Consider the following 26,481-nt stretch of genomic DNA (forward strand, 5'->3'; position numbering starts at 1 on the left):
GATCTCGATCTCGATCTCGATCTCGATCTCGATCTCGATCTCGATCTCTCCCACGTGCCCCTGCTTGTCGGCCACGGCGGTGTTTTCACAGTTGTGCTTTATGCGTTTGATCAATTCCAGCAAATTTCCTCCCCACTTGCTCATGATGGTGAAAAATATATTCCATGAATGTTTTGCTGTTTTTATATTTATTTAATACACACGCATGGGATATCAAGGCATCGTCGGAGATGAAATGTAAACGGAGACGCCGTCCGAGCGCTTGTCCGTCGGCCCGGCCCGGCCCGGCCCATGGCTCCGCTGCGTGTTTTGGAGTTATACAGCGGTGTGGGCGGTTTACATTGCGCCTTACGAGGTACGCCGCTCGCCAATTTAGTCAGCCATTATTAATGCTGATTCTTAACTGCTCTTCATCTTACATTTGGCCGAGTTTGTCGCTTTCATTGAAGATGAAGGTAATTCGTATTTTGTTGGAAGCTTTCTGACTGAAGTAAGGGTGTACAGTACTCGTATGGTGAAGGTGTGTAAATAGGTACGAACAGTCGAACTGCAGAGTCCGTCGGTGCCCAGTTTCTGTTCGGCGATATTTTCCGACACGCAAGTTGTTAGGCGGTGTATTGGTTCAATATTAACCGATTTAATTGCAACGAAGTCGGGGTGCCCAAACCGTAAAAGCTTCTTCAAAAAAAAAAATCAAGCTCGAATGAGCGAAGATCCTCGTCGTCTTAATGATGACGTCATAAAACGAATATGACGTCATTGTGATTTATCAGGTTTGCGATAAATTATCTGTGCTAATGCCCTGTTCGATTCCCACAAACAAAATTCAAACAGCTTGCCTAATTATGGAGATAATGGTATAGGCGATTTCCATTAGCGGCAATATTATGACGTCAACTTTTTTTATAGGAAGAATTTCCAAAATCGGAGATGGTTACTGCCTGCGCGTGGGCTTTCTGTATACACATGGCAAGTTTCTCGAAGATCCGATGAAAACTCTGGGTTGTGAAACAAAAAATAGGAATGACGTCATAAAAATTGATAAGACGTCATAGTGATGTATCATATGTGCGGTAATTCATCGCTGCTAATGCCATGTTCCATTCCCGCAAACATAATTCAAAAAGCTTGCCTAGTTTCAGAGATAATTTTTTTAGGCGATTTCCATGAGCGGAGATATTTTGACGTCATAACTTTTTTTTCAAGGAGGAATTTCCAAAATCGGAGATGGTTCCTGTCTGCGCAGGGAATTTTTACATATATACGCCAAGTTTCAGGAAGTTTCGATGAAAACTGTAGGCTGTGAAACAAAAAAGTCCACAAGAACAACAACGTGAGTAAGACTTAGAGATCCTCCACGAGGATCTAAAAAAATCGACTTTTGCCGTGGTGAGTTGAGTTGTTGCTGCATTTGGAACCATCTAATTATTACGTACGAAAATGGTGGAGTCATTGAACACCTCCTCATTTTGGGACTACACTACAGTAGTTCATCTTTAGCCTACTTTAAATTTCCCACCAGGTGGCAGGTAATGTTTCATCCAAGATGTGATTTAAGGATGTCGGCGCAGAAGGATTAAGTGCCATTTTGGCAGCATGGTGCATGTTGCACCGGTGCATTGTGGGTCGCGGATTTTTTTGTGGGGTTGCAGAAGGTTCAGCGTCGGTTGGACATTAAGAAGGTGAAGTGTAACAACCCCCCACCAACACGGATGTGGTAGATGTTTGGTTTTTAAAACAATTACAACTCTCACTGCTCCGTCTGCACATTTTTATTGTTCACCAAATGCAATTCCATTCAAACTTCTTGTTAATAAATCTCCCAGTGGAATGGGTAGAGCTCGTGGAGGTCAGAGGGGTGTATTTGGCACTTTGGACATTTTCACTTTTACATTTGTACCTTTGGATCTCAATATCAAACCGACGGAAGCCCAACCCATGATGGAAAGCAATTAAAATGTTGTGAAGACGATTTATGAGGATGGTTTATTTGGTCTTGAGTCATAATCGCATTCCTCTACAACAAACCACACTATCTTTGTCATGAGCCCACGTTCCCCCACAGCGCGAGACGTCCAATGAGGAATGAATGAATAAATTAATTAATCATCAATGAAATTAAAAAATGAAAGAAAGAAAGAGTTCCCGAACAAAGAGCTTTGACACGAGAGGAGGTCATCAGGGCAATCAAAGCCTGGCTATGGTGAGTTATCTGTGCTGTGTCCTTTTTAAATGCTGATTGTCAAGCAAGGAAGCAGCTCGTCCACTTTTGAAAACGTTGGTATGATTCGCCCACAGTTCGAACCGCCGACATCCCAGACTCGGAGCAGACACTCTAACCATTACGTGACCGAGTCTGGTGAAAGATTTCCCATAACCATAATGGTCCAGAATACCCCACTCCCACTGTGATTCTCTCCCAAGATTGGCCGAGAACTCCAAATGACATTCTTGGATAACGTTTCACCGCAGCCCCAATACTTCAGAAGACCGAGCTGTAATGATTATATCACAAGAATAGCCGAGCAATTATCACTTGCAATTGTCATCGTGAGTTTACGTCATGTAATTTCGATCTCGCACCACGCACGTGCAATGAGAAAGGACAAAACCAGAAAGAACTAGAGGGGGAGCACTTGGTAGAGTGCAAAACCTCCGCCGCCAATACTGCGAGGTCACTGAACTGAACCTGATTTACCATTCATTCAATTTGACATCAACAGTGCTCAGAGAGTTATAGTTTGCAACTTTCCCTTTTACTTTTAACTTTTACATACTCAATTCATTTGTCATAACTAGATTCCTTGAGATAGAAATTGATTTTACATGGATATATCCACCTGAAGTTCCAAAATCAGCTGCAATTATAATTTTGGCATGTTTTTTGTTGGAAATCACTTATAACATGTAGAAATGCAAAAAAAAAAATCAAAATTTTGTTGAAAAAAAGTTGGAAATTACTTAAAACATGTAGAAATGCAAAACAAAAAAATTTAATTTTTTTTTTCAAAATGGCCACCATCATGGCCATACTGGCTTTTGGACCAAGTCCAAAATCTAATGGCATGATCCTTGGACCATACCGAACCCCCCCACCAAGTTTCGTCAAAATCCGTCAAGGATTTTTTCCGTAATACTGTTCACAAACAAAAAAACAAACGAATAAATGAAAAAACCAATCTTGCCAAAAGGTGACCACGTGTGACTTCTTTAAGGTCACACTGAGGTGAACAGAGCTGCTATCCACCAGGAGCGACTCCTTGAGGAATATCTGCCAACGAGAGATTCCGATGAGAATCGTTCTACAGAGTAACCATAAAAAATATGTGTTTGCCTCATAATGTCACCAAATGACGTCATAATGTCTCAAGCTTGACATATCTAGAAAGCACTCATCGAGGTGTTCAATTTAAGGTACTACACGATATGGTTCCTAAAACTTGAAAATTTGACCTTGTGGTCAAATATGTTTGACCTCAGGCGCTAACCATGAAGGTCAAGGCCAATCACCACCAAAAACTAATCTGCTGAGCGCCAGACCATATACTACATTCCCACAAAGTTTGGAGACGATTAGATTAAAATTACTCAAAACTAAGGGTTTCGTCGACTCCCCTGATTTGCGACAGTGACCTTGACCTTTGACTTTGACCTTCAAAATTTTATGTGCTGAAAGGGACCTCTATAGGCCTCTGATATGTGAAGTTACAAAAATTTACAATGAAAACTGTGCTCTGCAGAGTGATTTATACGTGATTACAGACAAAAAAAAAAAAAAAACATACAAAGGTCAATGCCAATCGCCACCAAAAATTAATCAGCTGAGCGCCAGACCATGAACTATATTCCCATGAAGTTTGAAGACGATCCAATCAAAATTACTCAAAAAATAAGGGTTTTGTCGACTCCCCTGATTTGCGCCAAAGTGACCTTGACCTTTGACCTTGAACTTCAAAATTTTGTGTGCTGAAAGGGACCTCTATAGGCCTCTGATATGCGAAGTTACAAAAATTTCCAATGATAACTGTGCTCTGCAGAATTTTTTATACGTGTTTACAGACAAAAAAAACCAAAAAAAAACACATACAAGCTGACTAACATATCTTGCAAAAACTTCGTTTTGACAAGATAATAAAACCAGTCACCTTGCCAAAAGGTGACCACGTGTGACTTCTTTAAGGTCACACTGAGATGAACAGAGCTGCTATCCACCAGGAGCGACTCCTTGAGGAATATCTGCCGACGAGAGATTCCGATGAGAATCGTTCTACAGAGTAACCATGAAAAATATGCGTTTGCCTCATAACGTCACCAAATGACGTCATAATGTTTCAAGCTTGACATATCTAGAAAGCACTCATCGAGTTGTTCATTTTGAGGTACTACACGATATGGTTCCAAAAACTTGAAAATTTGACCTTGGGGTCAAATGTCACAACCATGAAGGTCAAGGCCGATCGCCACCAAAAATTAATCAGCTGAGCGCCAGACCATGAACTATATTCCCATGAAGTTTGAAGACGATCCGATCAAAATTACTCAAAAAATAAGGGTTTTGTCGACTCCCCTGATTTGCGACAGTGACCTTGACCTTGAAAATTTTATGCGCTGAAAGGGACCTCTATAGGCCTCTGATATGCGAAGTTACAAAAATTTCCAATGATAACTGTGCTCTGCAGAGTGATCGATACGTGATTACAGACAAACAAAAAAAATTTAAAAAAAATTTAAAAAGCTGACTAACATATCTTGCAAAAACTTCGTTTTGGCAAGATAACAAACAAACAGAAAGGGGTGAAAACAGTAACCTCCGATCTTCGATGGCGGAGGTTAACTGGAGGGGGAGCACTCGGGAGAGTGCAAAACCTCCGCCGCCAATACTGCTGGGTCACTCAAGTGAACCTTATATCTTATTCATTAAATATGTCAACAGTGCTGACAGTTATAGTTCTTTTCTCCAACATTTTTTTTTGGGGGGGGGGGGGGATTGGAAATCACTTAAAACATGTAGAAATGCAAAAATTGTAGAAAAAGATCGAAATTTTGTTGAAAAAAAGTTGCAAAAAAATTTTTTTCTCTGCCAATTTTTTTTTTTTGGAGGGGGGGTTGGAAATCACTTAAAACATGTACAAATGCAAAAAAAAAAAAAAATTTTCTCTAAATTTTTTGTGGGGGGGGAACAAAGTCCAAAATCGAATGGCATGATCCTTGGACCATACCTAACCCCCCCCCCCCCACCAAGTTTCGTCGAAATCCGTCGAGGAGTTTTTCCATAATACTGTTCACAAACAAACAAACAAAAAAACCAGTCACCCCTAGGGTGACCAGTATCTTGCCAAAATGTGAACATGAGTGACTTATTTATTTGATTAAAGTTACTCAAAAAATAAGGGTTTCGTCGACCTTGATGCTTGACCTTTTCGTGACCTTGACCTTTATATTTTCGTACGGTTAATGGTATCTCTCCAGGACCGTTGTACATGAAATATCAAGAGATTTTGATGACAACTGAGGAAACAAAATTTTCATGAAAAATCCGTTTTTTTCGTCATGACGTCATCGCGTCAAACTTTTGACAGATCTGGAAAGCACTTATCAAGCGCTTTCATATGAGGTATTACTCGATATGGTATCTAAGATTTCAAAATTTGACCTTGGGGTCAAAAACTTTCGACCTCCAGCACTAACCATGAAGGTCAAGGCCGATTGCCACCAAAAATTAATCAGCTGAGCGCCAGACCATGAACTATATTCCCATGAAGTTTGAAGACGATCCGATAAAATTACTCAAAAATTAAGGGTTTCGTCGACTTCCCTGATTTGCGACAAAGTGACCTTGACCTTTGACCTTGACCTTCAAAATTTTATGCGCTGAAAGGGACCTCTATAGGCCTCCGATATGAGAAGTTACAAAAATTTCCAATAATAACTGTGCTCTGCAGAGTTATTGATACGTGATTACAGACAAACAAAAAAAACAAACAACAAAAAAAAAACATACAAGCTGAATAACATATCTTGCAAAAACTTCGTTTTGGCAAGATAACAAACAAACAAACAGAAAGGGGTGAAAACAGTAACCTCTGATCTTCGATGGCGGAGGTTAACTAATCCAACTAGAACGGCACTCAGGAGAGCACGTACCTCTCTCTCCAGGCTGAACAGTTTGTCTTGTATTCCACTGATAGGCTGGATCTGCATCCGGATCTTCAACAAAATCTCATCATTTCGTCCTTGTCGCACACCGAACCTGTTCACTAAATTTCATCTGAATCCATCCACAACTTTTTGAGACATCCTGTTCAAAGACAAACAAACAAACGGACAGACAGACAGGGGTGAGAGAATAAACTCCGCCCACTTTTGGTGGTGGAGGTAAAAAAAAATTATTATTGAAAATTAAATTATTTGAAATTTTGGAAAATAAAATAAGTTCAAAAACGAAAGATTAAATAATGACTAATAGTGGAAGAATGATTCTTCAAAAAAAAATCAGGACACCACGGACATCAAGACGAATGGGCAAGCCATAACTCGGTTTCTTCAGCAAAATGCTCTGCAATCCAGGAATCCTCCATCCATGAATATAGAACTCTGTTTAACCTTTTGAAGACAAAAAGTGGGAGGTTAAAATAAAACGAAACAATGGTCATTCATTGGAAGGGCCAATTATTTTGTCAGGTCAGGCCAGATAAGATCAGTGATTTGTAATAAGGTACCATGCAAACCTGAACTAACCTGTTCCATGGTCGGGTTGGCGGCGATTAAACCGTCTCCCCCACCAGGTTTCCTGGTGAGGAGGGTGTATGGATATGGACACCCAGCAGGATTAAAAACAAAACTTGTCAAAGGGCGGTGGAGGTCCTTGTGTGACAATGGCCATCCATACCTAGTGCCCAAATGTATCTGTGGATGTCCTCCGGCAGTTGGGTTACTTCTATTAGGAGGTTGGTGGCAGGATTTGCACTCTGGCCACCGTAAACACTTAACTTCGCAAAACACAAGAAAAATGCACAGAAATCTGAAAACCCACTCCGTGGGAGTACCTCCTGTGCAGCTGCCCTTTGCAGGATAGCTCACCAGATGATAGGATTGGGGAAAAGCCATCGGGACCCCCACTCTTTGATGACAGGAGGAAAACCATGTGGTAACTTTCCCGGGTCAGATTGCGATAGTGTGTCGTGGTGGTCCTGAGGTGTTGTCCACCAGACGGCGGTCTCCTTGGTTTAACCTGAGGTGGTCCCTTTGGGTGGGTGCCTGGAATGTCCTATCCCCAAAAGAGGATGATCACCTGTCTCTCTCATCTGAGTTCAAGCATTTGAACATCGGTGTTGCAGCACTCTTCAAGGTTCAGAGACCGGATTGCAGCGATATCATAGCGGGTGGTTACACCAACTATTGATCTGGTCGCTTTGATGGTTACCATGCCCAAGGAGTTGCTGTAGCTGTGTCTAATAAGCTGACTCCAATGATAATTGAGGTAACCCCGGTCAACGAGCGTATTATAAGACTAAGGATTCGTCACTCCTTGGGTGTCATTTCCCTGGTCTCTGTATATGCTCCGACTGAAGCGAGTGATCTCACCGTGAAGGATGCATTCGACGCCACGCTCAAGTCTCTGGTTGATCAGTACCCCAGGCGAGATACTTTTCTCGTCTTGGGGGATTTCAATGCATCGACTGGAACTGATAAGGATGGTTATGAGACATGTGTAGGTCCCCATGGGTCTGTAACTGTGAACCAGAATAGCACTAAGTTCCTTGACCTTACAAGAAGTCATGGACTTAGGGTGGCTGGTTCATGCTTTCAGCACCCACAGGTCAACGCTTAATGGCAGAGCGGAGCTATTTGGGGAGTTGAGGCGTAAAACTGCACGTGCACTAAGGATGGACATCGAGGCCTCAGTGCGAGTAATCTGTGAGGGGGTGGAGCATCACCTGTGGTCAAGTTATTCTCATCCTGCTTACAGGGGAATTCACGCATTGCGTTCCTCCAAGCCCATCCCTCGGTGTATTGCAGTTCGAGCAGAGGGTGGTAGGCTCTTGACAGAGGAATCCAAAGTGAAGGTCCGCTGGGCCGGTTACTTTGAGCGGCTGTACCAAGCTGATCCACCAGCTGTTGAGTTGGACGTCAGGGTTGTTACTAACCCTATTGCTGACCCTCAAATCAACTGTGATTAGCCTTTGTTTGTAAAAACACAGGCTGCAGTGAACCGGTTGAAATGGGGTAAAGCTCCTGGGATCTGTGGCATCCATGCTGAATTTCTCAAGGCTGGTGGTAATGCTGCACTCGTGTCGTTCCATGCAGTTCTGTGCTCTGTCTGGAACACAGGCATCATTCCAACTGACTGGAAGATGGGCCTTGTTGTCCCTCTCTGGAAAGGGAAGGGTGATCGCCAGTACTGTAACAACTACCGAGGGGTGACGCTGCTCTCAGTGCCGGGCAAGGTCTTTGCTCGGATAATTATTGATAGGGTTTGCCACCATCTGCTTGAGCACTACCGCACAGAGCAGTCAGGTTTTACACCAAAGAGGTCAACAATTGACCGTATCCTTGCCCTTTGGGTTCTCGCCGAACACGGAAGAGAGTTTCGGCAGGGGCTGCTTGCAGCCTATGTTGATCTTTGCAAAGCGTTTGATTCAGCAAATCGGGATGCCCTCTGGAGGATTAATGGTCTTTGTGGGGTGCCACCAAAACGGATCAATCTGATGTCTGAACTCTACTCTGGTACTGAGAGTGCTGTGAGATGTGGTGGTACCTTCTCTGACTTATTTCCAGTTGTTACTGGAGTTCCTCAAGGGTGTGTTCTGGCCCGCACACTTTACAACTCTTGTATGGATTGGATTCTGTGGAGGCTGTCGGGGAGATCACGCTGCAGTGCATCATTTGGGAATGTCAAGATCTCTGAACTTGATTTCGCAGATGATGCATTCATCTTTGTGGAGACTGGATATCCTTTTGGGTGCCCTCGAGATGCTGAATGAGGAGTCGGAGTTGCTGGGATTATGGGTTTCCTGGGTCAAAACTAAGGTCCAGGCTTTCAATGACATCTTGGATGCTACTATCTTGTCAGTACTTGTTTGTGGTGTCGGAAGTTGAGGCAATGAAAAATTCACTTACCTTGGCAGTGAGATTCATGTCTCTGCTGGCTGTGAGCCAGAGGTCAATAGACGTCTCTGTCTGGCATACGTCGTAATGTATTCACTGGATCATGGGGTGTGGCGCTGTTGGTACCTGATTGGGAGGATGAAAGTCCAAGTCTTCAGGTCCTTGGTGCTTCCTGTATTGTTCTACAGATGAGAGACTTGGACTCTGACCAGGGATCTCAGACGGAGACTTAATTCCTTTGGTACCAGGTCTATTGCTGGTCGGACCTGTGTGTCCAACGAGCTGTTGTTGAGAGAGACTCTAATGAGATTTGTTACCTGCCCTCGTCTGTGAGCATCAGCTGCGGCTGTGTGGGCATGTGGCTTGTTTTCCTGACGCTGATCCTGCTCACCAGATTCTCTCAGCTGGGGAGCCTCGTGAGTGGAGGAGGTCAATGGGCTGATCACGTGCCTCGTGGTTGCAGCAGTTTCATCAGCATCTCAAGGAGATGGGGATGGGCCAGGCATCTGCCTTGGGGATGGCCAGACGGAGGCCCCTGGAGTACCTGCGGAAAGTGGACACAGCGACGTGCTGCTCCGATGCATGCTCCCATACCTGACCTGACCTGACCAAGTATGCTCAATGACAATCCATATTGAAATAACAGCTCTGTGCTTGTTAGCCCTCCTGTTCCTTCAGGTGTGTGTTTTCTACACTACATGGCCAAAAGTCTGTGAATGCCTGCTCGTCTAATATCTCATTCCAAAATCATGGACATTAACACGGAGTTGGTGCCCTTTGCTGCTATAACAGCCGCCACTGTTCTGGGAAGGCTTTCCACTTGATATTGGAACGTTACTGTGGGATTTGCTTCCATTCATTCAAAAGAGCATTAGTGAGGTCGGGCACTGATGTTGGGTGATTAGGTCTTGCTCACAGTCGGCGTTCCAATTCATCCCAAAGGTGTTTGATGGGGTTGAGGTCAGGGCTCTGTGCAGGCCGGTCAAGTTCTTCCACACCGATCTCGACAAACCATTTCTGTATGGACCTCGCTTTGTGCACGGGGGCATCGTCATGCTGAAACAGGAAAGGGCTTTCTCCGAACTATTACCACAAAGTTGGAAGCACAGAATCATCTAGAATGTCAATGTATGCTGTACCGTCAAAAGGTCCGTGAGAGGGTCAAAAAGCATGGATCAAGCTGTGAGGTTTTGTTGTTCTCAAAGATTTATTCCGAGGGCTCTTTTCAGAATTGTCATTGAGCTCTGGACAGCCTCCAACTGCAGTTCGTTTGTAGTAATATTCCCAGGGATGGTTTTTACGAACTCCGTGAGGTTCTTCTTCATCATTCCCGTTGCTCCATTTATCACTGGTACAATTTCCGTCAGTTCTCTTCAACTCCCAGGATCTTTTCACTTCATTTGTTTCTGGGAAGTGACATCTCAATTTGCAATGCTGTCTTTTATTTCTTGTACCTATGTACAATATCTGGTTGCAATTTTATGCGTTCATGCTTGATGGAATCAGGTTGTACCTGATCGTTATTTTCTTATTTTCAATTCTTGCTTTGGTTCATGTTTCCATAAGTTTTCTGAAACTAGGACATTGAAATTTTTTCAGATGTGCTGGTGGATTACTCTCCAGAGCTTGTTGTCCTTTGTGTGTACAGCTGTTCTGACATGAGCTTTTTTTACATCCCGGTACGAAGTGCCTCGTGCTTTCTGTGTCTACATTTGAGAATCTACACTTGTCTGATTGACTCAGTCCTGCCATTTTCTTAAACCCATTGGTATTGATTTGTGTGCCTTCCTGGTCTTGGCCATTTGTTATGATTTGTTCTCCATCCCAGTTGAGCTGACCTCTTCTTCGCCATTCCAATGAGCCTTCTTTCTCTATTCCCAATCTGTCCAACTCTTTTTTTTTTCTTTTTTTTCTTATGTTTTTTTTAATACCTTCCTGCTCTCCACAGTCCACTCCTATTCTGGAAGGAACATGAAAAGTTATTGCAAACGTCCTGTGTGTCAGTTGATGTGTGGGTCTGAACAAGCTACGTTTTCATTACAACTAGAACACTCATGTGCTGTATGCTGTTGAGATGTCCAGTGGTGTGTTCAGTTACCAAGCAGCAAGCCAGCCATTCCTTATCACCGGTTTCTCATGGAATGCTTGCTTGAGTGCTTAAGCCACATGGCAAGCGCTCTACAAGAAACTTGGTAACTGAACACACCCCAGATTCATGAAATGGCGATGAGGATAAACATCGAAAGCATCATTATTTAAACAGTATCGATGAATCCATCCCTCAAGGGGTGGGGTGGGAGGAGGCAGGGGAAGGGCTGGGGGTTGGAAGAGGAACCCGACGTTGCTCAGCAAAGCTGAGTACCCCTGCTCATAATCTATACATCCCATAGTGAGGTTCTGCATTGTTAAACGCGCTTTCTTGTTATTCACTTGATTTGCCTTTTGCGCTGAAATGTTTTTTGTTTTGTTTTTAATCACTGAACTGGTCTTTTGGACCGCCCTAGTGTTTGACTTCTGTTTTCTCAAGAGAGATTCCTGGTTACATATTTGCACCAACCAGGGCTGACGGAGAAATCCATCCCACAAAGTTCACACAAAGCATGTGCTTCTCTCCCTTCCACGATGGCTTTATCAAGTCCTTCACCCATGGCGGTTTAATCTCGTCCCAGCATATTGTGCAGCGGTATTTTTTTTTTCTTTCTGCTCGAGTGTGCATTCATCAAGTCAACTGGAGTGAAAAGTTGAACCGCTCTGCACATTCGTCAAAACCAAAACGGCCGCATTCATCAGCCGAGTGGTGAATGGTCATAAAAATGCCGGAATCCAAGCAGAGCTCTCACAAAAATATCTCATTGTGAAAAAGTATTTCGTTCTTTCATGAAAATACACACTGTGTAAAAGTGGAATGATGGCTTCTATAATCGTTGTGCCTCAGCACTGGAAGGGTTCTAAAATCGGTAATCTACCATGAGATTTGGTGGGGGTTGCCCATAGGTGTGTGTGTGTGTTGTTCCTTTGCCATTAAGCCATTCCGTGCATGTGAATCGCTGCTAGGCCGGTGGGATAGCTCAGAGGTAGCGCACTCCCCTTGTGTGGGCTCATTCATTTACAGGCCCTTCAATCAACCGCATTGCTTCAATGAATACACTCTCCTTTGGTGGAACATTAAGCTGGATGTCCAATGTGCTCACATTTGCTGGTAGACGTTAAATATCCCGTGGTGCCTTTTGTAAAGAGTAGGCTGTTGTGTGCCAGTATACTCGCCAAATTCGAAGTTCCTGTCCTAACCTACAGCGCCATGCGACAGATTGGTGGAACCTGTCTGTCTCGGGTAGGTTCTCAGCCACAGAGAATGGTGCTGTGTGTGCTCTGGACATGGTACAGTCATTGATGGAAGGATGGATTCATTGCTGCCATCACATGTTGTTTTGTTTTCGTCTTGTGATTCGAACTGTAAGCTACTTCACAGCCTTATTTTCTGTAAATACAATATTGCGCCAAATTATTTGTATATTTTAGGCTTGCGTTACTCTGCATCATGTAATGCAGTAAAAGCAGATGCCAATGTTTGGCCCAAATTGTTGTAATTGGCATTAAACAAATGCCATTTATGTAACACTATATGCTTTGATGTTCAATTAACATCGTTTTATTTAATGAGATAATAATTGGTCTGACATGTGATCTTGCTCCAACACTTACCTTCGAGCTGTCTCGTCTGGGTTCCATTTTTGATTTGACTATAAACTGTCGAATCACTTCTTCGCAGGCAGCACGTTGCCCCAGAATGTGCGCCGTCCCTCATCCGGGGTGGGGTTTGTGGGGGTCATCGACCTGGGGTCTTGTCTGTTAGCGTTGATTGCTGGTGTATGTTGACGACCTATCCAAATTACAAAATCGTGCCTTAACTAGCTGCGGTCGTCAGGCCTGTCCATCCAGCTCATGAAAATATTTGAGCCAACGATGCATACGTACGAGCTACAGACCCCAAACTCATGGGACATGGTGTAACAAAGAATGTTGAACATCGAGTATCTAGGGCAATAAAATCGACCTTTTATGCCTCAGAAACCTCATGGTGCATTTCTTTTTTTTCATTCAAAAAAAAATAAAACATTGTATTCAAATAATTTTGTGAATCTCTATTAGAAGAGAGATGTTTGTCTGTCTGTGTGTCTGTGTCTCCATTTTCGTCGAACGGATTTTCGTCAAACTTTCAGAGGTTCATCAGTGAGTGCTCGGAAGTGTTTTCGGAAAGAAAAAAAAAAAATTTGAAAATCTGAAAAAAAAGCTTGGACCTTTGGCCAACCCAATTCTTTATTGGGTGGAGGGTAATGTTTTCCGCAAGAAAATAGGGGGAAAAAAACCAAGATGTGATTTCTTCAAAATGCCAACAGGATTAGAAGTGAGAACAGCACCGGGCAATGATGGGGACCCCTGCAAGTAATGGACGATTCTCACCAATCCAAATGTGTTCTTTCGTGTATTGAGCAATAAATCGAAGATTATCAAGATGTAAGCACATCCTTTAATCGAGGCATCTCGTGGGATAATAGGATTGTGCACTTATTGGAAAAAATCAGTTTGTGATTTGAAGGTTCATCATTTGAATCCCATTTTATCGGCACCCACGTCCGACAATCATGATACCGGCCGATTGAATGCTTCTCTCATAGTTCTGTGGATGCCCTTCCATTATGATGAGTAAACGAGTGTGTCCGTCCGCGTACGCGTTTTCGCAGAGAGTGGCTTGTCGGCCGTCGTGGTGGCAGCCGTTGACGTGAACACGGTCGCCAACGCTGTGTACGCTTACAACTTTCCAGCCACGTCTCTTTGGGCCAAAAACATCGAGGTATGTACAAAGCACATTGTTCCAAGCAAATTCTGGGTGGTCTCGTTCATGGGACCGTCTCAGCCATGAGGCGTCAATGGGTGACGGCCCTTTAGTTTGCAGATGACAAACTGATTGCTCCGTAAGGCTTTGCTTGTTCGAAAGGCATAACAGAAAAGCAAAGCCAGCATTTTATATCTTATCTACTGAAGGCAATTTGATTCTCACAGTAATTAATGTTTGTGGTCACATGGCAATCTGAAGAACCTTTGGCCGTAAAAAAATGGACCTCTCCTTTGTGTCGCAAATACACCCACTATTTATTTTGCACTTCCCGGCACTTTTTCTTTTGTTTAAATCCTGTTTGTACACTTGTGTAATGCCTGCCGTCTTCTCGGTAAACCTCGATTCTGTTTGTAAGGAACGTCCTTCCATCGATTTGGATTATCATGCATCACAAGATGATGACGAGCTGATTATAAGAGCAAATCTATAGACTTTGTTTCATATCTTCTCCTCAAAGAGGCGGAGTTTGGAGAGGGGAGGGCACGACTCGCCTCACCACCACACCATCCCCTTTCCCAACACCCCAAGGAACTTGTAAAGAGTTTGTTCTTCTCTCAACAGCATCTAAAGTGCGCCACGCACGCGCACACTCACGCACACACACACGCACACACACACACACACGGTTATACATGGTGGCGATCCCAAAGGCATTTTCTGTCGAAGTACACTTAGGTTTATGCTTTTCAGCCACTCCTATGGGGAAACCGCATCAAATTGAAGAAGATAATGGTTTTCCTTTTTATTTTGTGTGTGCACATGTTTGAAGTCGTCTCAAAGTCCTTGGCTCGAAGTCGTCTCAAAGTCTTTTCCAGTTTTGGAGTTTTCACAGATGGTGTGATTCTCCGTGGCGGTGTCATGTTCACCGGGCGGCTGTATCGTTCAAGTTAGGTATGATGAATACGAAAGCAATTCTTCACAATGAAATGAGCACAGTTTGGTTATTATCGCCACGGTTTTTGAAAACAACGGGGAGGATGTCCGTCTGTCCATATGTCTGTCTGACTGTCCATCTGTCCATCACACTATCTCCTCCTAAAGACCTAAACGGTTGTACAGAAATTTACCAAACTTGGTAGTTATGATCACCACATGGCGTGGAAGTGCAAGGGCAGAATAATTGGTGGCCCTGTCCCCTGAATAAGGTCAAAAGGTCAAATACCAAAAATGCAATTATGGGCACATTTTAGAACATTTGTTTTTTTAACGAAACTTTGTGTGTGCAAACAACATTGGGGGACGCATGACATATGTAACAATTTTTGGGATTTCACCTCCGGTTCATATCCTAAGGGGTGGTGGCTTCGGGTCACGGGGCTCAAAGCGGGGGGTGGTGGGGGGGGAATTTCACCTAAAATTTGATACTGGGTCATTCCTCATGGAATCTTTTTCCATCTTGCCACCAGCATTGCGATAATGTTGCATCATCCGGCATTCGACGTTTCGTTACGCCTTGAATGATGTACAGTATATAAACACTGTGTTTGCGAAATTGACACTTGTTTCGTTGATTTATTTATTTATTTTTCCCAAGAGCAATGAAGGTACATACACAGAGGAGCCTTGTACAGTACATGCATTGTACACATAATGAGGATGCTCAGAGACATCGATGTAGTTTTGTGTGAATCGTAAGGACATCGGTGGACGATGAGAAAATTGATGTATCTGAGATGATACGTATCTTCCCTGTTTACTGAATACCTGTCTTAACATGAATGTTTGTTAACCTAGAGTGCATGCTTATAACGATACGTGTGCATCAGGGTCTGACCGCACATGATTTTGACAAACTACATCTCGACATGATCCTTATGAGTCCACCTTGTCAGCCCTTCTCCAGGTGAGACTTTGCTACTTCCACTACTGACGTTTCAACAATTCTGAGTCCAAAGCTGAATAACTTCTTCAGGAACCAAATAAAAATTGTGTACGAGTTGATGTTTCCAGCATCCTTTTTGGGAATACAATTTGTTTCCGTAGCTGCAGCGGCGACCTCGGGTACTTTGCTCAGTAAGACGTGTTTTTTTTTTTTTTTCCTGGGCCTTGTTCTCAGGACGGGCCGCAAGGCCGACGTCGCAGACCCACGTTCCAAAAGTTTCCTGCATTTCCTGCAAATCCTTCCAAGGTGAGCCTTTGGGACTGTTTTGCGAAAAGCATGGAAGGATGGGAAAATTCCAATCGGCAAACCTATCGCCAATTTCAAATTGTAATCTCAAAATTGACAACATCAGTAGTGTTGGTGATGACATCAACAATGTTGTCACTTGTAGCAATATAGACTGCCATAGCTTCTCCACACATGGTTTTAGATGGGGGATTTTTTTAAAACCACCATGACTGGGCACTAATGATCTGTCTATCATTTGAGCAGCTGCAACTGCAGAGAAGGCCATGTCTGTATCGACGCTACAGACTTCCCATGTTACACAAAGCGAGCAAAGCAGCGTCCAAACCTCAAATTATCAAGCAATTTGTTGATGTTATTGTTATAACACTGTGACATCCAAATCGAACCGGCCTGGATTTTTATGATGTGCTTATTGTCAGAGCATCGGAGCGACCGTCTGTCAGGGCAGAACCACCTGTCATCTCGTGGTGAGCAATGCGGTCTATTTGTAACCAACCCTAATTCTGAGCATTGCCAACGCTGATACCATGAGGTCACACTTGTAGCTACTTTGGAGGTTTTGGCGACGAAGACGTATTTTGGTCCACAAATAGCAGCTATATCCAACTCTTCCAATGCCACTTTCTGAATAACCTTGGTGCTTTTTCAGCTGATGAGCCCAAAAATGATTTGCTTTTCAGCTCTCTCTCTCTCCCCACTTTTCCTAATGCCTTTACTTTCCTCTTTGTCTAATTCTTGTCAGTGGAGTTCACCACACTTGTGAATCACCTGCTCCAATAACACCTGGAATTTTATTTTTCAACAATAAAATGTACCTTTTCTCTTTCAGGATGGAGCACAAACCTGCGTACATCTTCCTGGAGAACGTCAAAGGGTTTGAATCTTCAGTCGCTCGGTAATGCCATGGCCACGTGTGACGTGTGGATTTAACTTTGTTCTATGGAAAGCGGGGGAGGCAACGGAGGTGCTGGAGAGGGTAACCATGTATATTGAGAGTGTTAACGCAGAGACGTGATGCTTTCTAAATGTAAACGAGGTTGGAAATGTAAATTGCATTGTTCTGAGAGTTATGTCTGAGAAATTTAATGAAAGTGAAAAGGTAGCGAGGCTGTAGGCCCAGGCCCCAAACTGTTTGTTCACAATGCTTTTCTCACTTTAATGATCTCGGCTTATTCCATCATGCTGTTCGCTCACCTTTTTTTTTTCCTTCCCCCTATAACTCCCCGACTGTTCCCAATGCACGGATGCAGCAATCTTTTTGAGGCAAAACAGTGTTAGGCCGATGTTTATAGAAGCACAATTGCACAGGGTGTTCAATTAAAGGCCACATGGGTGTTGGATATGGATTTCCAGTGGATGCAGAGCAGGATGCAAGTATGTGCACAAGTGCTGTACGACCGACATGGATGTTTTACCTGTCTTTGTCAGACATGAATTTACACGTACGTTGGAGCTTTGCAGATATACCTTCAGAGAGTTCCACCTCTCTCCAACCACGGTGTGTACCGGAGCCGCGGCGCTAGTATTCACTTGAAGAACATAAAATTACACTTGATTCTCGTTTTTTTTTTTATTTCTTGGCTCAAAGACCGTATCTCGTCCACCTCTTTCCTGAAACCTCACAAACTTCTGTGTGAAAAGCGATACTAATACTCCCATTCATCGAGACAGGTATTCACTTTGGGAGTTTCCCTGGTTTGTGTTTTGGCAAAAAAAAAAAATATATATATATATATATATATGTATATATGTATGTTTCACTTAGCAAGACATGGTAGGTGAAAATACCAAAGCAGCTTCCTGGACAATAAAATGCACTCTTGATTTCACCATTACCTTCCGAGTGGAGTTGGGATTTGAACCTGCAATCATAAGATTACAGACACTAACATGGTGGCGCTATCACAGAACCTTAAGTTTGATTTCTGCTGCGTTTAACAACCTCTCGTAATATAAGGAACTTCAATGCAGGAGACCATTCGGCTCATCAAAGCCTGTGCAATGATTCCCAGCCGATGGTTGTTTGTCCGTGCTGCATCCTTTGTAAATCCTGAGTGTCGAGCAAGGAAGCAGTACATACCATTTTTAAAGTCTCTGGTTGTGTGACTCGGCCGGGGTTCGAACCAAGGACCTCCCAGACTCAGAGTCGACATTCTAACCATTGCACCAGCGAGTCTGGTAAATATATCACAAAGGAGCTGGTTGTTTTGTCAAGTGGTTAAAGACTTGTTTTATTCCTCACGGGCTGGTGATGGCTCGACTTCCGTGGTAGCTCACTTGCAGGCCCACATTTCACGAGCATGACGAGTATTTAATTGTAAAGACCACTGACCACGAGCTTAGGGAGACCTCCATCCTGCAGTTTACTTGAGTAGGCTGGTTTACAGGGTTACGTTTCCAGCAAAGACGACATTGCTAGATTAAAGAATCTTACACTCTTGCTTTTACAGGAATTATATAACTGGGAGACTTTGTATTCTGTTGAATATTGGGGAGGGAGAATGGAAAGAGGATTTAATTTTCTCACATCAAAGGCAGCACCTGATGTCTATTAACCTTTTGAACCTGGGATTGTCAAAAGCCATTAATCTTTTTTGGACGCATTAGCGAAATTGCTTTCCACCGGGGTGCACACGAATGTCAAATATTGGATTGAATTGCTGTGCACCGGATTGGATTACTAGTACCATAACTGCATTTGCATGACCTTCCATGAAAGCCATCTGTTTTATGAAAAACACTTCATCCTCCTTGGCAGGCGGTGTCTCGTAGCCAGGTTCGAGAATCTGCGCCGGCTTTTATCGTTCACTTTTACAACCCGTTTGAACAATCTGAGGTTGTCCCCAAGGCCGTTCTTAGTGTTTGTGGGTAGTTATCTGTGTTTGCGAGTTGATTAACGCATGTGTGTTCCACATCTCTGAATTCTTATCGGTGTGTCATTTTTGCGTGCGTGCTTTTTCCTGTGTAACCGTAATGCTCTGCACTTTGTGTCTTTATCCATCGGACTTGTTTTGCGTTCCGGGCACATAATGAACGAGTACACCACACTTCTTATATGGCATTCTTGGTGCACAGTTATTGAGTATTATGGGATGTCGTTCCTGCCAGGTTGGTGTCCCAAATTCGAGGCTGCGTTACTTCTTGTTGGGCTTACTTCGTCCACGGGTCTTCACCTTCCCTGCGAGCCCGCAGGCACGTTCTGCACATCCATAAGCCCTATCCTCCCTTTATCGAGTTCCTTCTGCTGCTCACCCTTCCTAAAACTCACCAATCGATTATGCAGAGTGTCTGCTTGTTGCATCAATGTGCTGGGTTTAGCTGTGCCCTTGATGCTGTGTCCCTGTAGATTAGGTAAAGGAATATTGTAAATTTGTCCGGGGTACCTATGCGCAATGGCCTTCTTTTCCGAAAGGAAATGTGGTATCAGATGCAGTGGTCAGCTCAATGTTCCCTCCAAAGGACTGCCATCTTCTACGATGCAATGCCCTGCATGCCAAGTACCAGGGTGGCAGTTTGATGAAAAATCAAATCCTATTCACTAGGAATCAAATCTGAACTAGACAGGCCACATGTGAGTCCATTCATCTGAGCTGTTCTCTTTCCCTTTTGATTTTAAGCCATCGGTACTTTTAAATATGATCTGGATAGCTGACCCAAATTAATTCCACTTGCAAGCATTGAGCAGTACAAGTGTAAAATGCCTTCCATAATATACAATACAAGTCCTACATCGTAAGGTATCTTGTGACTGACCGACTAATTGTGAATTGCAGATACTGCAAGCCTTCCCACCATCTCGAGTTGACAATGACCTCGTGGAGTCAGATAGGGATCCGATAGCTGGCACGGGGCACTCATCTCATTGTGAAATTTCAACAAAAGGCAAAAACTGCATCGATAAACCTGGATGCTCGGAGAGCACTGTTCTTGTGGAACAACAAAATGACACAGCATTGACTCTTGAAAAACGGGAACCGACTGGCTCGGAAACCTTTAACAGGCCGTGCTCCCATTCTGTTGCACTATACAAGCATGAAACACAATTAGACCTGGAGCGTAAGCGAAAGCAAGAGGAGAACACGCACATCCGCCCGCTGCTCGAGTTCCTGGATGGTGGTGACAAAGAAAGGGGCATTGAGGAAGACAGGGAGGAGAATAAGCAGCAATATGATGGAGCGGAGAGCCTGCTTGTACCCGACAAGGTACTGTTGCGGTATGGTGACATCCTGGACATCGTGAGACCGGACAACCGCCGCTCGATGTGTTTCACCAAGGGGTAGGCGGGCTGTTAGTATGTCTGCCACTACGTTTGTGTTTGGGTGCTTTGGCGTCGTTATTCAAGGGTTTTCAAAGCATTTTGAAAAGGGAACAGTATTTTAATAATCCTTTTTTTAATTTCGTTCATTCTCTACAGCTACGTTCACTATGTGGAGGGTACGGGTTCCGTCTTGCAGATGGCTGACAACATTCAGGTGAGTCGACCCATACTTTGGAAACCACACCTGTGAGACCTTTTTTTTTTTCTTTCCACTAAATCTTCAAGATCTGGTTTGATTCCTATTAGCACCTGCCGCCCCCATGCAGCAGGTGCATGTGTGCGTACGTGTGCACGCATTGCACCTACCACAGAATATCCCTTTGAAGCATTGTAGAATGTGCCGTGCTCTTCCAAGTGGATCACATGGTCTTCATGCAGTGAGGAAACTACATGATGGGAACTTGATCATCGATGTAGCGACAACACTGAAATAATAATTTGTCTCGAGAGAGATAGATTGGGTTTGATTATCTTTACCTTGAATAGAATAGGAATAACCATTGTACAATTTCTGGTCATGCGTCATGTCATCGGTGCCTTCATTGTCAGGAGTAGAATCGAGTTCAGCTCGTCTGCAGTATCTCGGTTCTTTCATTTCTGTTGTGCCTTCTCTTCACATTCTTCAGAATCTGTGAGTGCAGTAATTATCAGCCCTGTTGTCATGCCCCCACCCCCACCACACACTCCTTTCCCACCTTACATCAGCTGCAAGATGTGTTTGAAGGCATTGACCATCTAGCAGAAGAGACCCGGATAGCACGCCTCCGCTCCCTGCGTCTTCGTTACTTCAGTCCCAGCGAGATTTCTCGTCTCCACGGATTCTTTCCTACATTCCGTGAGTTCTTGCAAACTCCTTGTTGCATTGTTGACTAAGCACAGGAAAAGGCCATTCAGTCCATCTCGCCTACTCTAACTAACCATCCCTCCAAGCACTCTTGATACTCTTTCAGTGCTTTGTAACGTGTGCTGTGCGGTGGTAGTGTGGGGAAAGTTGAATATACGGGAGGAGTTGGTGATGTCGTGATGAGAGGGTTGGAACGGGAAAGAGATAGAGGAAGGGCGAGGATGTACGAACAGAAAAGCCTCAACTCCTGTTGCTGTGCTTCCTGGCAAAATACTTTTATTATTATTATTATTTTTTTCCTGTGTCGATTTCATCTTTACCGTTCAGTATCATCAACATTTTATGAGATCCCCTCATAAACGCTTTTTTTCTCATCATAATCACTTCCTCACTACTTTGTATTAAGGCCTCGTTTATATATATATATATATATATATATATATATATATATATATATATATATGTATATATATATATATATATATATATATATATATATATATATATATATATATATATATATATATATATATGTTTAGCTGAGCTAATCGTAGCTGTAACCATAGACTAATGCTGAAAGCATCAGATTGGCTGTGCCATTTGTGACCTTTGACCCTGAGCAGATTCCACGCATCGGTGTGTCAATTCGCGGCTAGCACCATTTACTTGGTGACGGATCAATAATTGGCCCAAACAGCTTCTCTGTGCATAATTGTGAATGTGCAAGCCAAACTGCTTTGTCAGGTTTTGGTTTTTTTTTTTTCGGCATCGTTAGCTGTTGGTTGCAATTCTTGCACCTTGGGTGGGTGCTGTGTTGGGTTTCACCTGAATGTTTGAAGGTCGAGGATGTGGTGCCATTTTGTTGGTTTTTTTCCCAACATTCCAGGGTTCTGTGCCAGGCAGAATGACTCCCCTGCCAAGAATCTCCTGAACCTTTTTTTGGTTCTTGTGACCTGCATCAAAATTTCCGCTCCGTTTTATATCCCGTGCATACTCCCTCTCCCATCTCAGAATGAACGTCCACCGCAATAACTGTGCACATTCGAACTTCTGTCCTAACTCTCCTACTCCTCGAGGACACTGGGATCTTTAACGTCCACTGTTAAATGCCGGTCGATTGGACACCCGGCTTAACATCTGTCTGGGTGGCAGAGCTAGTGGCAAAGCAACTGCAGTTTATATAAATGCTGATTGCCCTTCCTCCTCTTTCCTTGGTTGACACCATATTCCGACCCATTCTGTGTTTTTGTTCACTCAGCGCCATAAAGGCGCCCGCACGTTCCATACAGTCCACGACCCTGCAGTTCAATGCAAGTTACACGCTTTAGTATAAAGTTTTATTGAATGCACAAGTCCAAGTTTGTTTGTTTATGATAGGCCTGGCTTCAAAGCATGTGAAGCAAAGTTGGTATTGCATCTGTAACCCTTGAACCCAAGCCTCAACCCTTCTGATCACTTGTCCTGTTAGTGAATGGCCTTTGGCCTCGACTGCATTTTGTGTATCTTAGGTTATGCTACTGGATCTGCATTCTAGTCACTATGAAGCAAATGTTTGGGCCACAGAGCGAAACCTTCCACCATTTACGGCTTCACTGCGGTCTATTTTGTTTTCACAAGAAATGGTCCTGCCAGGATGTTGGCAGGACTCTAATTTCCCCCAGTCTAGATCAAAGTCTCTTGCTTTCTGCAGGGTTTCCAAAGGATGTGACATACCGGCAACGTTACCGCCTGCTGGGAAACAGCCTCAACGTGCACCTTGTGGCACAACTTCTACAACTGCTGCTCAATCATGGAGAGGAGCCCTGTTCGCCACCCGCACAACGGACCACCGAGAAAGGAAAAAGTTACACAAGAAAGTTGGAGTGAGCAGAAAGAGTGTGGTTTAGGGTAAGTGCAGGGATCAAATGTTTCTGCAATGACGGACCGTTGCCTGTGTGGGACTGGTGCACGTGTGAAAAGCAGTTTGCTCGATTGCTTTTGGTCGCGTGAATTGCCTGTCTGGGGGCAGTTGGTTGACTGTGACTGTTTTTATACTGCACTGCACAAGGGTGGGGTGGGTAATATGGCATGCTGAGTTGTAACATAACGGCAGCCATTGCTAAGCCTTTGGAGTTTCCCATGGAACGCAGGAATATTGTTTTTAATCGTACATGAATGCATATATTATTCGTTTATTGCACAAAACGATTTTTTAATGATTAAATTTTTTCTTTACGTTCCTCATGTTGTCTTGTTTTATTCGTCAAGCCAACTCGCACAACAACCATTGCCTGCAGCTGACGAGTAATCCTTATTGCTTGTACATGATGCGGCGTTTGAGCCTGGGGAGTCATTGCTGAAATCTGTCTGTCCGTGTTCTTCCCGACATCTTTGTTCTTTGTTCCTTTCACACTTCTTTCCAATTCTTTTTATTCATTCTAATTCTTGCTTTTTCTTCTTTTTCAGCTCCTCTACTATCTATTCCTTTCTTTCATTATTTATCTCTCGACCGAGAAGTGAATTATTGCAGAAATTTTCTGCATGACTCACTTGGCTGCGCCTGGATGGGTTTGAGGGTTGTGCAGTAGCGGCTGAAACCCGAACCCTATCCAGGTTCCTCCTGATGACTCCGTCTTTCCTCTTTACTTCTTGTGGTTCCTTTTTGGTCTTCAGTTTGATTAAGAACCCCTAAAGGGCCGGGCCTGGTACAGATGAGCATTGGGACGCTTCAATCGTTTTGTCACATTCCGCAGCCGTCTGTCCGAAGACGAAGGCCGATTATGGGCTGTGGATGCAAGTCCCAATAAAACTCACGACAGCATGGATTGTTTGGAAATAGGATAAAATGCATTGTCACAAAGCACTGTTATGTATCTACTCGAGGTGAAACTGCAGGAATGTTTTGCAAAGCCGAGAATTTGCTTATCTCAGCCATTTTGACGGTGTTCAACTCGACACGAAGTGTACCGGCAGAATGAACGCTGTGCCAAGCTGCCTGCATATTTTATCTGTACATTTTAGCACCACAATATTTTTCAATAAAAGATAAGTTGAACAAAACAAGGCGATAAGGTTGCGATGCTGGTACGTTTACCGAAGACACTGTTGTCGCAGGGCAAAAAGAAAAAAAAATTCTTGCACATTGAATCTCACAATTCAATTGTTTTCCTTTTAATTGGAGGTCATGATGGAGTTGTTTCACTTTCGGTCGAAAGCTTGGAGATTTAGGATATGATGCGTGTGCAAAAGATCATCCTTATCATGGTTGCCCTTTGTAGTCGAAGAAGGCTATCAGGAACCGTTCATAAGCGACGTGCAAACAAGCCCGGAACGTGAATCTGTTTATGGTGCAGGAGAGGCTGAACCAGGCAACAAGCACACTGAGATAACAGGCAGTGTAACCTAGTGTCATGGGATATCCAAGATTAAACAAATAGGAAACAAGTCAGCAAAACTTTTCTTTTTCTTTTTTTTTAATGAAAAAACATGTAGGGATGGGATCCCCCAAAAATCAACCAAACAAGGTAGGAAGAAATAACGAGGAATGAATGACACCACAATCCTTTTTCAGATTGCCATCACAATATTTTTGATATTTTTGGCAAAAGTAACAATTGTATGAAGATGTCTATGTTGGAGATAGTTGTAGATTAGTAGTGTGAGCTGGTGAGTTGTTTATTTTATTTGTTGTGGGATTTTTTTTTTAAGGTTTTTTTTTTTCTGACTTGCTTAACGTTCTCTTTTCCTGATCTGGATGCCAATGACGTCATCGTGCAGTAAATTATTTAGATGGGCGTTTACATAGGGAACCCCTCCCCCCCCCCCCCGACCCCTACTCCCCTTAACGATATATCTCATACAAGTCTCTTCCCGAGTTCCCTTCATATCCCTTCCCTTCTTTCTCCACTCAGATGTTCTGCTACCCTGTTGTCCTTCACTTTTGGCATCATTGATTTGTTTTGTACGCCAACATGGCAGAATTTTTCTTTACTCTCTCTCCTTTCTCTGCTCCTTCCTTCTATTCTATCACCATACTCCTATATCCTCACAATCTTCCTCCCCTTCTCTCCAAAACTCCGCTCAGCTCCTTTCCTTCTCCTATCATCCTGCATTCTCTTCTTTTCCTCAATTTACTCACCAACTATGTGAACACAATAAAGAGATACCTCCATTCCTATCTGTTGTATCGCTTAGCCAATGATCCGGACCACAGGAGTAAAATAACAGACCTTTTTCAATCCGCCATTTCCCTCTCTCCGCTCTACTTTCTCCGCCCCTTGACGAGTGCCCTCTTGTGTCTCAAATCGCATGAAGATTTACATCGTCAATATAATAACAGGACACCACACTATATTCTTCCTTTTAGTGGGGCGGCTTCGCCCAAATATTCAAAAGAATTGTGCATTTTGTGATACAAGCACCAATTTGGCACAAATGTACATTAATATGTTGCGAACATTTTCAGATATTGGGCCACTTGAAATTCTCTCTTTATGTCCGCCATATTGGATTTCAAAATGGCCGCCACTTGAAATCTACATTTGCTATTATCTCTGGACGTAATGCAGCTATTGACTTGATTCTGGTATCTAAATGTATGTTTTTGGGGGCAAGGAATCCAATGGTACCATTTTGCGGCATGAGTGCTTGTGCATCTCTCCACATAGAGATGGCGGCACTGAGGACACTGGGGGACTGGCTGAAAGGGAGTGGTTGGGTGCAAGCACTTGTGCAAGCCGAGATTGCGACAGCAGGGACAGCAGACTCATTCCTGCGAGCATCCCATGTCTTGCGCACAAGAAGAGCACATCAAGTGACTGCAGCAGCACTGCACATCCCGCAACAACGTGCCTACAACCACTACTGTCTGGGAGAAACCAGGGATGCAGAGGACCTTCTGGAGTTTGAAGACTGGTGTTGCCAGAGAGGAGAAGACATCCCCCAGTTTCACTACTGGGCAACCGTGCTGGAACTAGAACTGTTGGTTCTGGTGTATGTGCGTTCTCTCAGGCAGGGATCGTTAATGATGTACCTCGATGCTCTGACAGAGCTGGTCCCCTGGTTCATTGCACTAAATCACACCCACTATGCTAGGTGGATATCAGTGCACCTGAAGGACATGGCCGAACTCACCATCAAACACCCAGATGTAGCCAGGAAATTCAGGGAAAGCCACTTCACCGTTCAGAAAACACAGAGGGTGT

The 26,481-nt window shown here is 43.6% G+C and overlaps 1 protein-coding gene across 6 annotated transcripts; it reads left to right on the forward strand.

Moving 5' to 3' along the window:
* The first annotated feature begins 226 nt into the window (after positions 1-226).
* Positions 227-23,517, forward strand: TRDMT1 (tRNA aspartic acid methyltransferase 1). 6 transcript variants are annotated; one of them, XM_085876675.1, is made up of 12 exons: positions 298-355; positions 13,851-13,960; positions 14,775-14,896; positions 15,772-15,848; positions 16,062-16,133; positions 16,966-17,031; positions 17,565-17,634; positions 19,245-19,328; positions 19,910-20,412; positions 20,551-20,608; positions 21,160-21,289; positions 22,989-23,517. In XM_085876675.1, the coding sequence occupies exons 4-12, from the start codon at positions 15,811-15,813 to the stop codon at positions 23,162-23,164; spliced, it is 1,197 nt and encodes a 398-aa protein (XP_085732801.1). In that variant the 5' UTR covers positions 298-355; positions 13,851-13,960; positions 14,775-14,896; positions 15,772-15,810; the 3' UTR covers positions 23,165-23,517. The 6 variants fall into 6 exon arrangements, with proteins under 6 accessions (XP_085732797.1, XP_085732799.1, XP_085732798.1 ...); XM_085876676.1 differs by having other exon boundaries at positions 319-455; XM_085876671.1 differs by lacking the exon at positions 14,775-14,896 and having other exon boundaries at positions 227-355.
* The last annotated feature ends 2,964 nt before the right edge of the window (positions 23,518-26,481 follow it).

The sequence above is a fragment of the Eptatretus burgeri genome, chromosome 4, assembly GCF_056783735.1.
Source record: "Eptatretus burgeri isolate ZD-2024b chromosome 4, Ebu_testis_v1, whole genome shotgun sequence".
Lineage (NCBI taxonomy): Eukaryota > Metazoa > Chordata > Myxini > Myxiniformes > Myxinidae > Eptatretus > Eptatretus burgeri.

Bases quoted from the DNA above. Each gene is read 5' to 3' on its own strand.
- TRDMT1 (XM_085876671.1), top strand. From the start codon at position 292: ATGGCTCCGCTGCGTGTTTTGGAGTTATACAGCGGTGTGGGCGGTTTA. The intron at 17,635-19,244 runs GTGTGTACCGGA...CGTTCCTGCCAG, and splicing joins TCCACCTCTCTCCAACCACG to GTTGGTGTCCCAAATTCGAG. The intron at 20,609-21,159 runs GTGAGTCGACCC...ACCTTACATCAG, and splicing joins AGATGGCTGACAACATTCAG to CTGCAAGATGTGTTTGAAGG.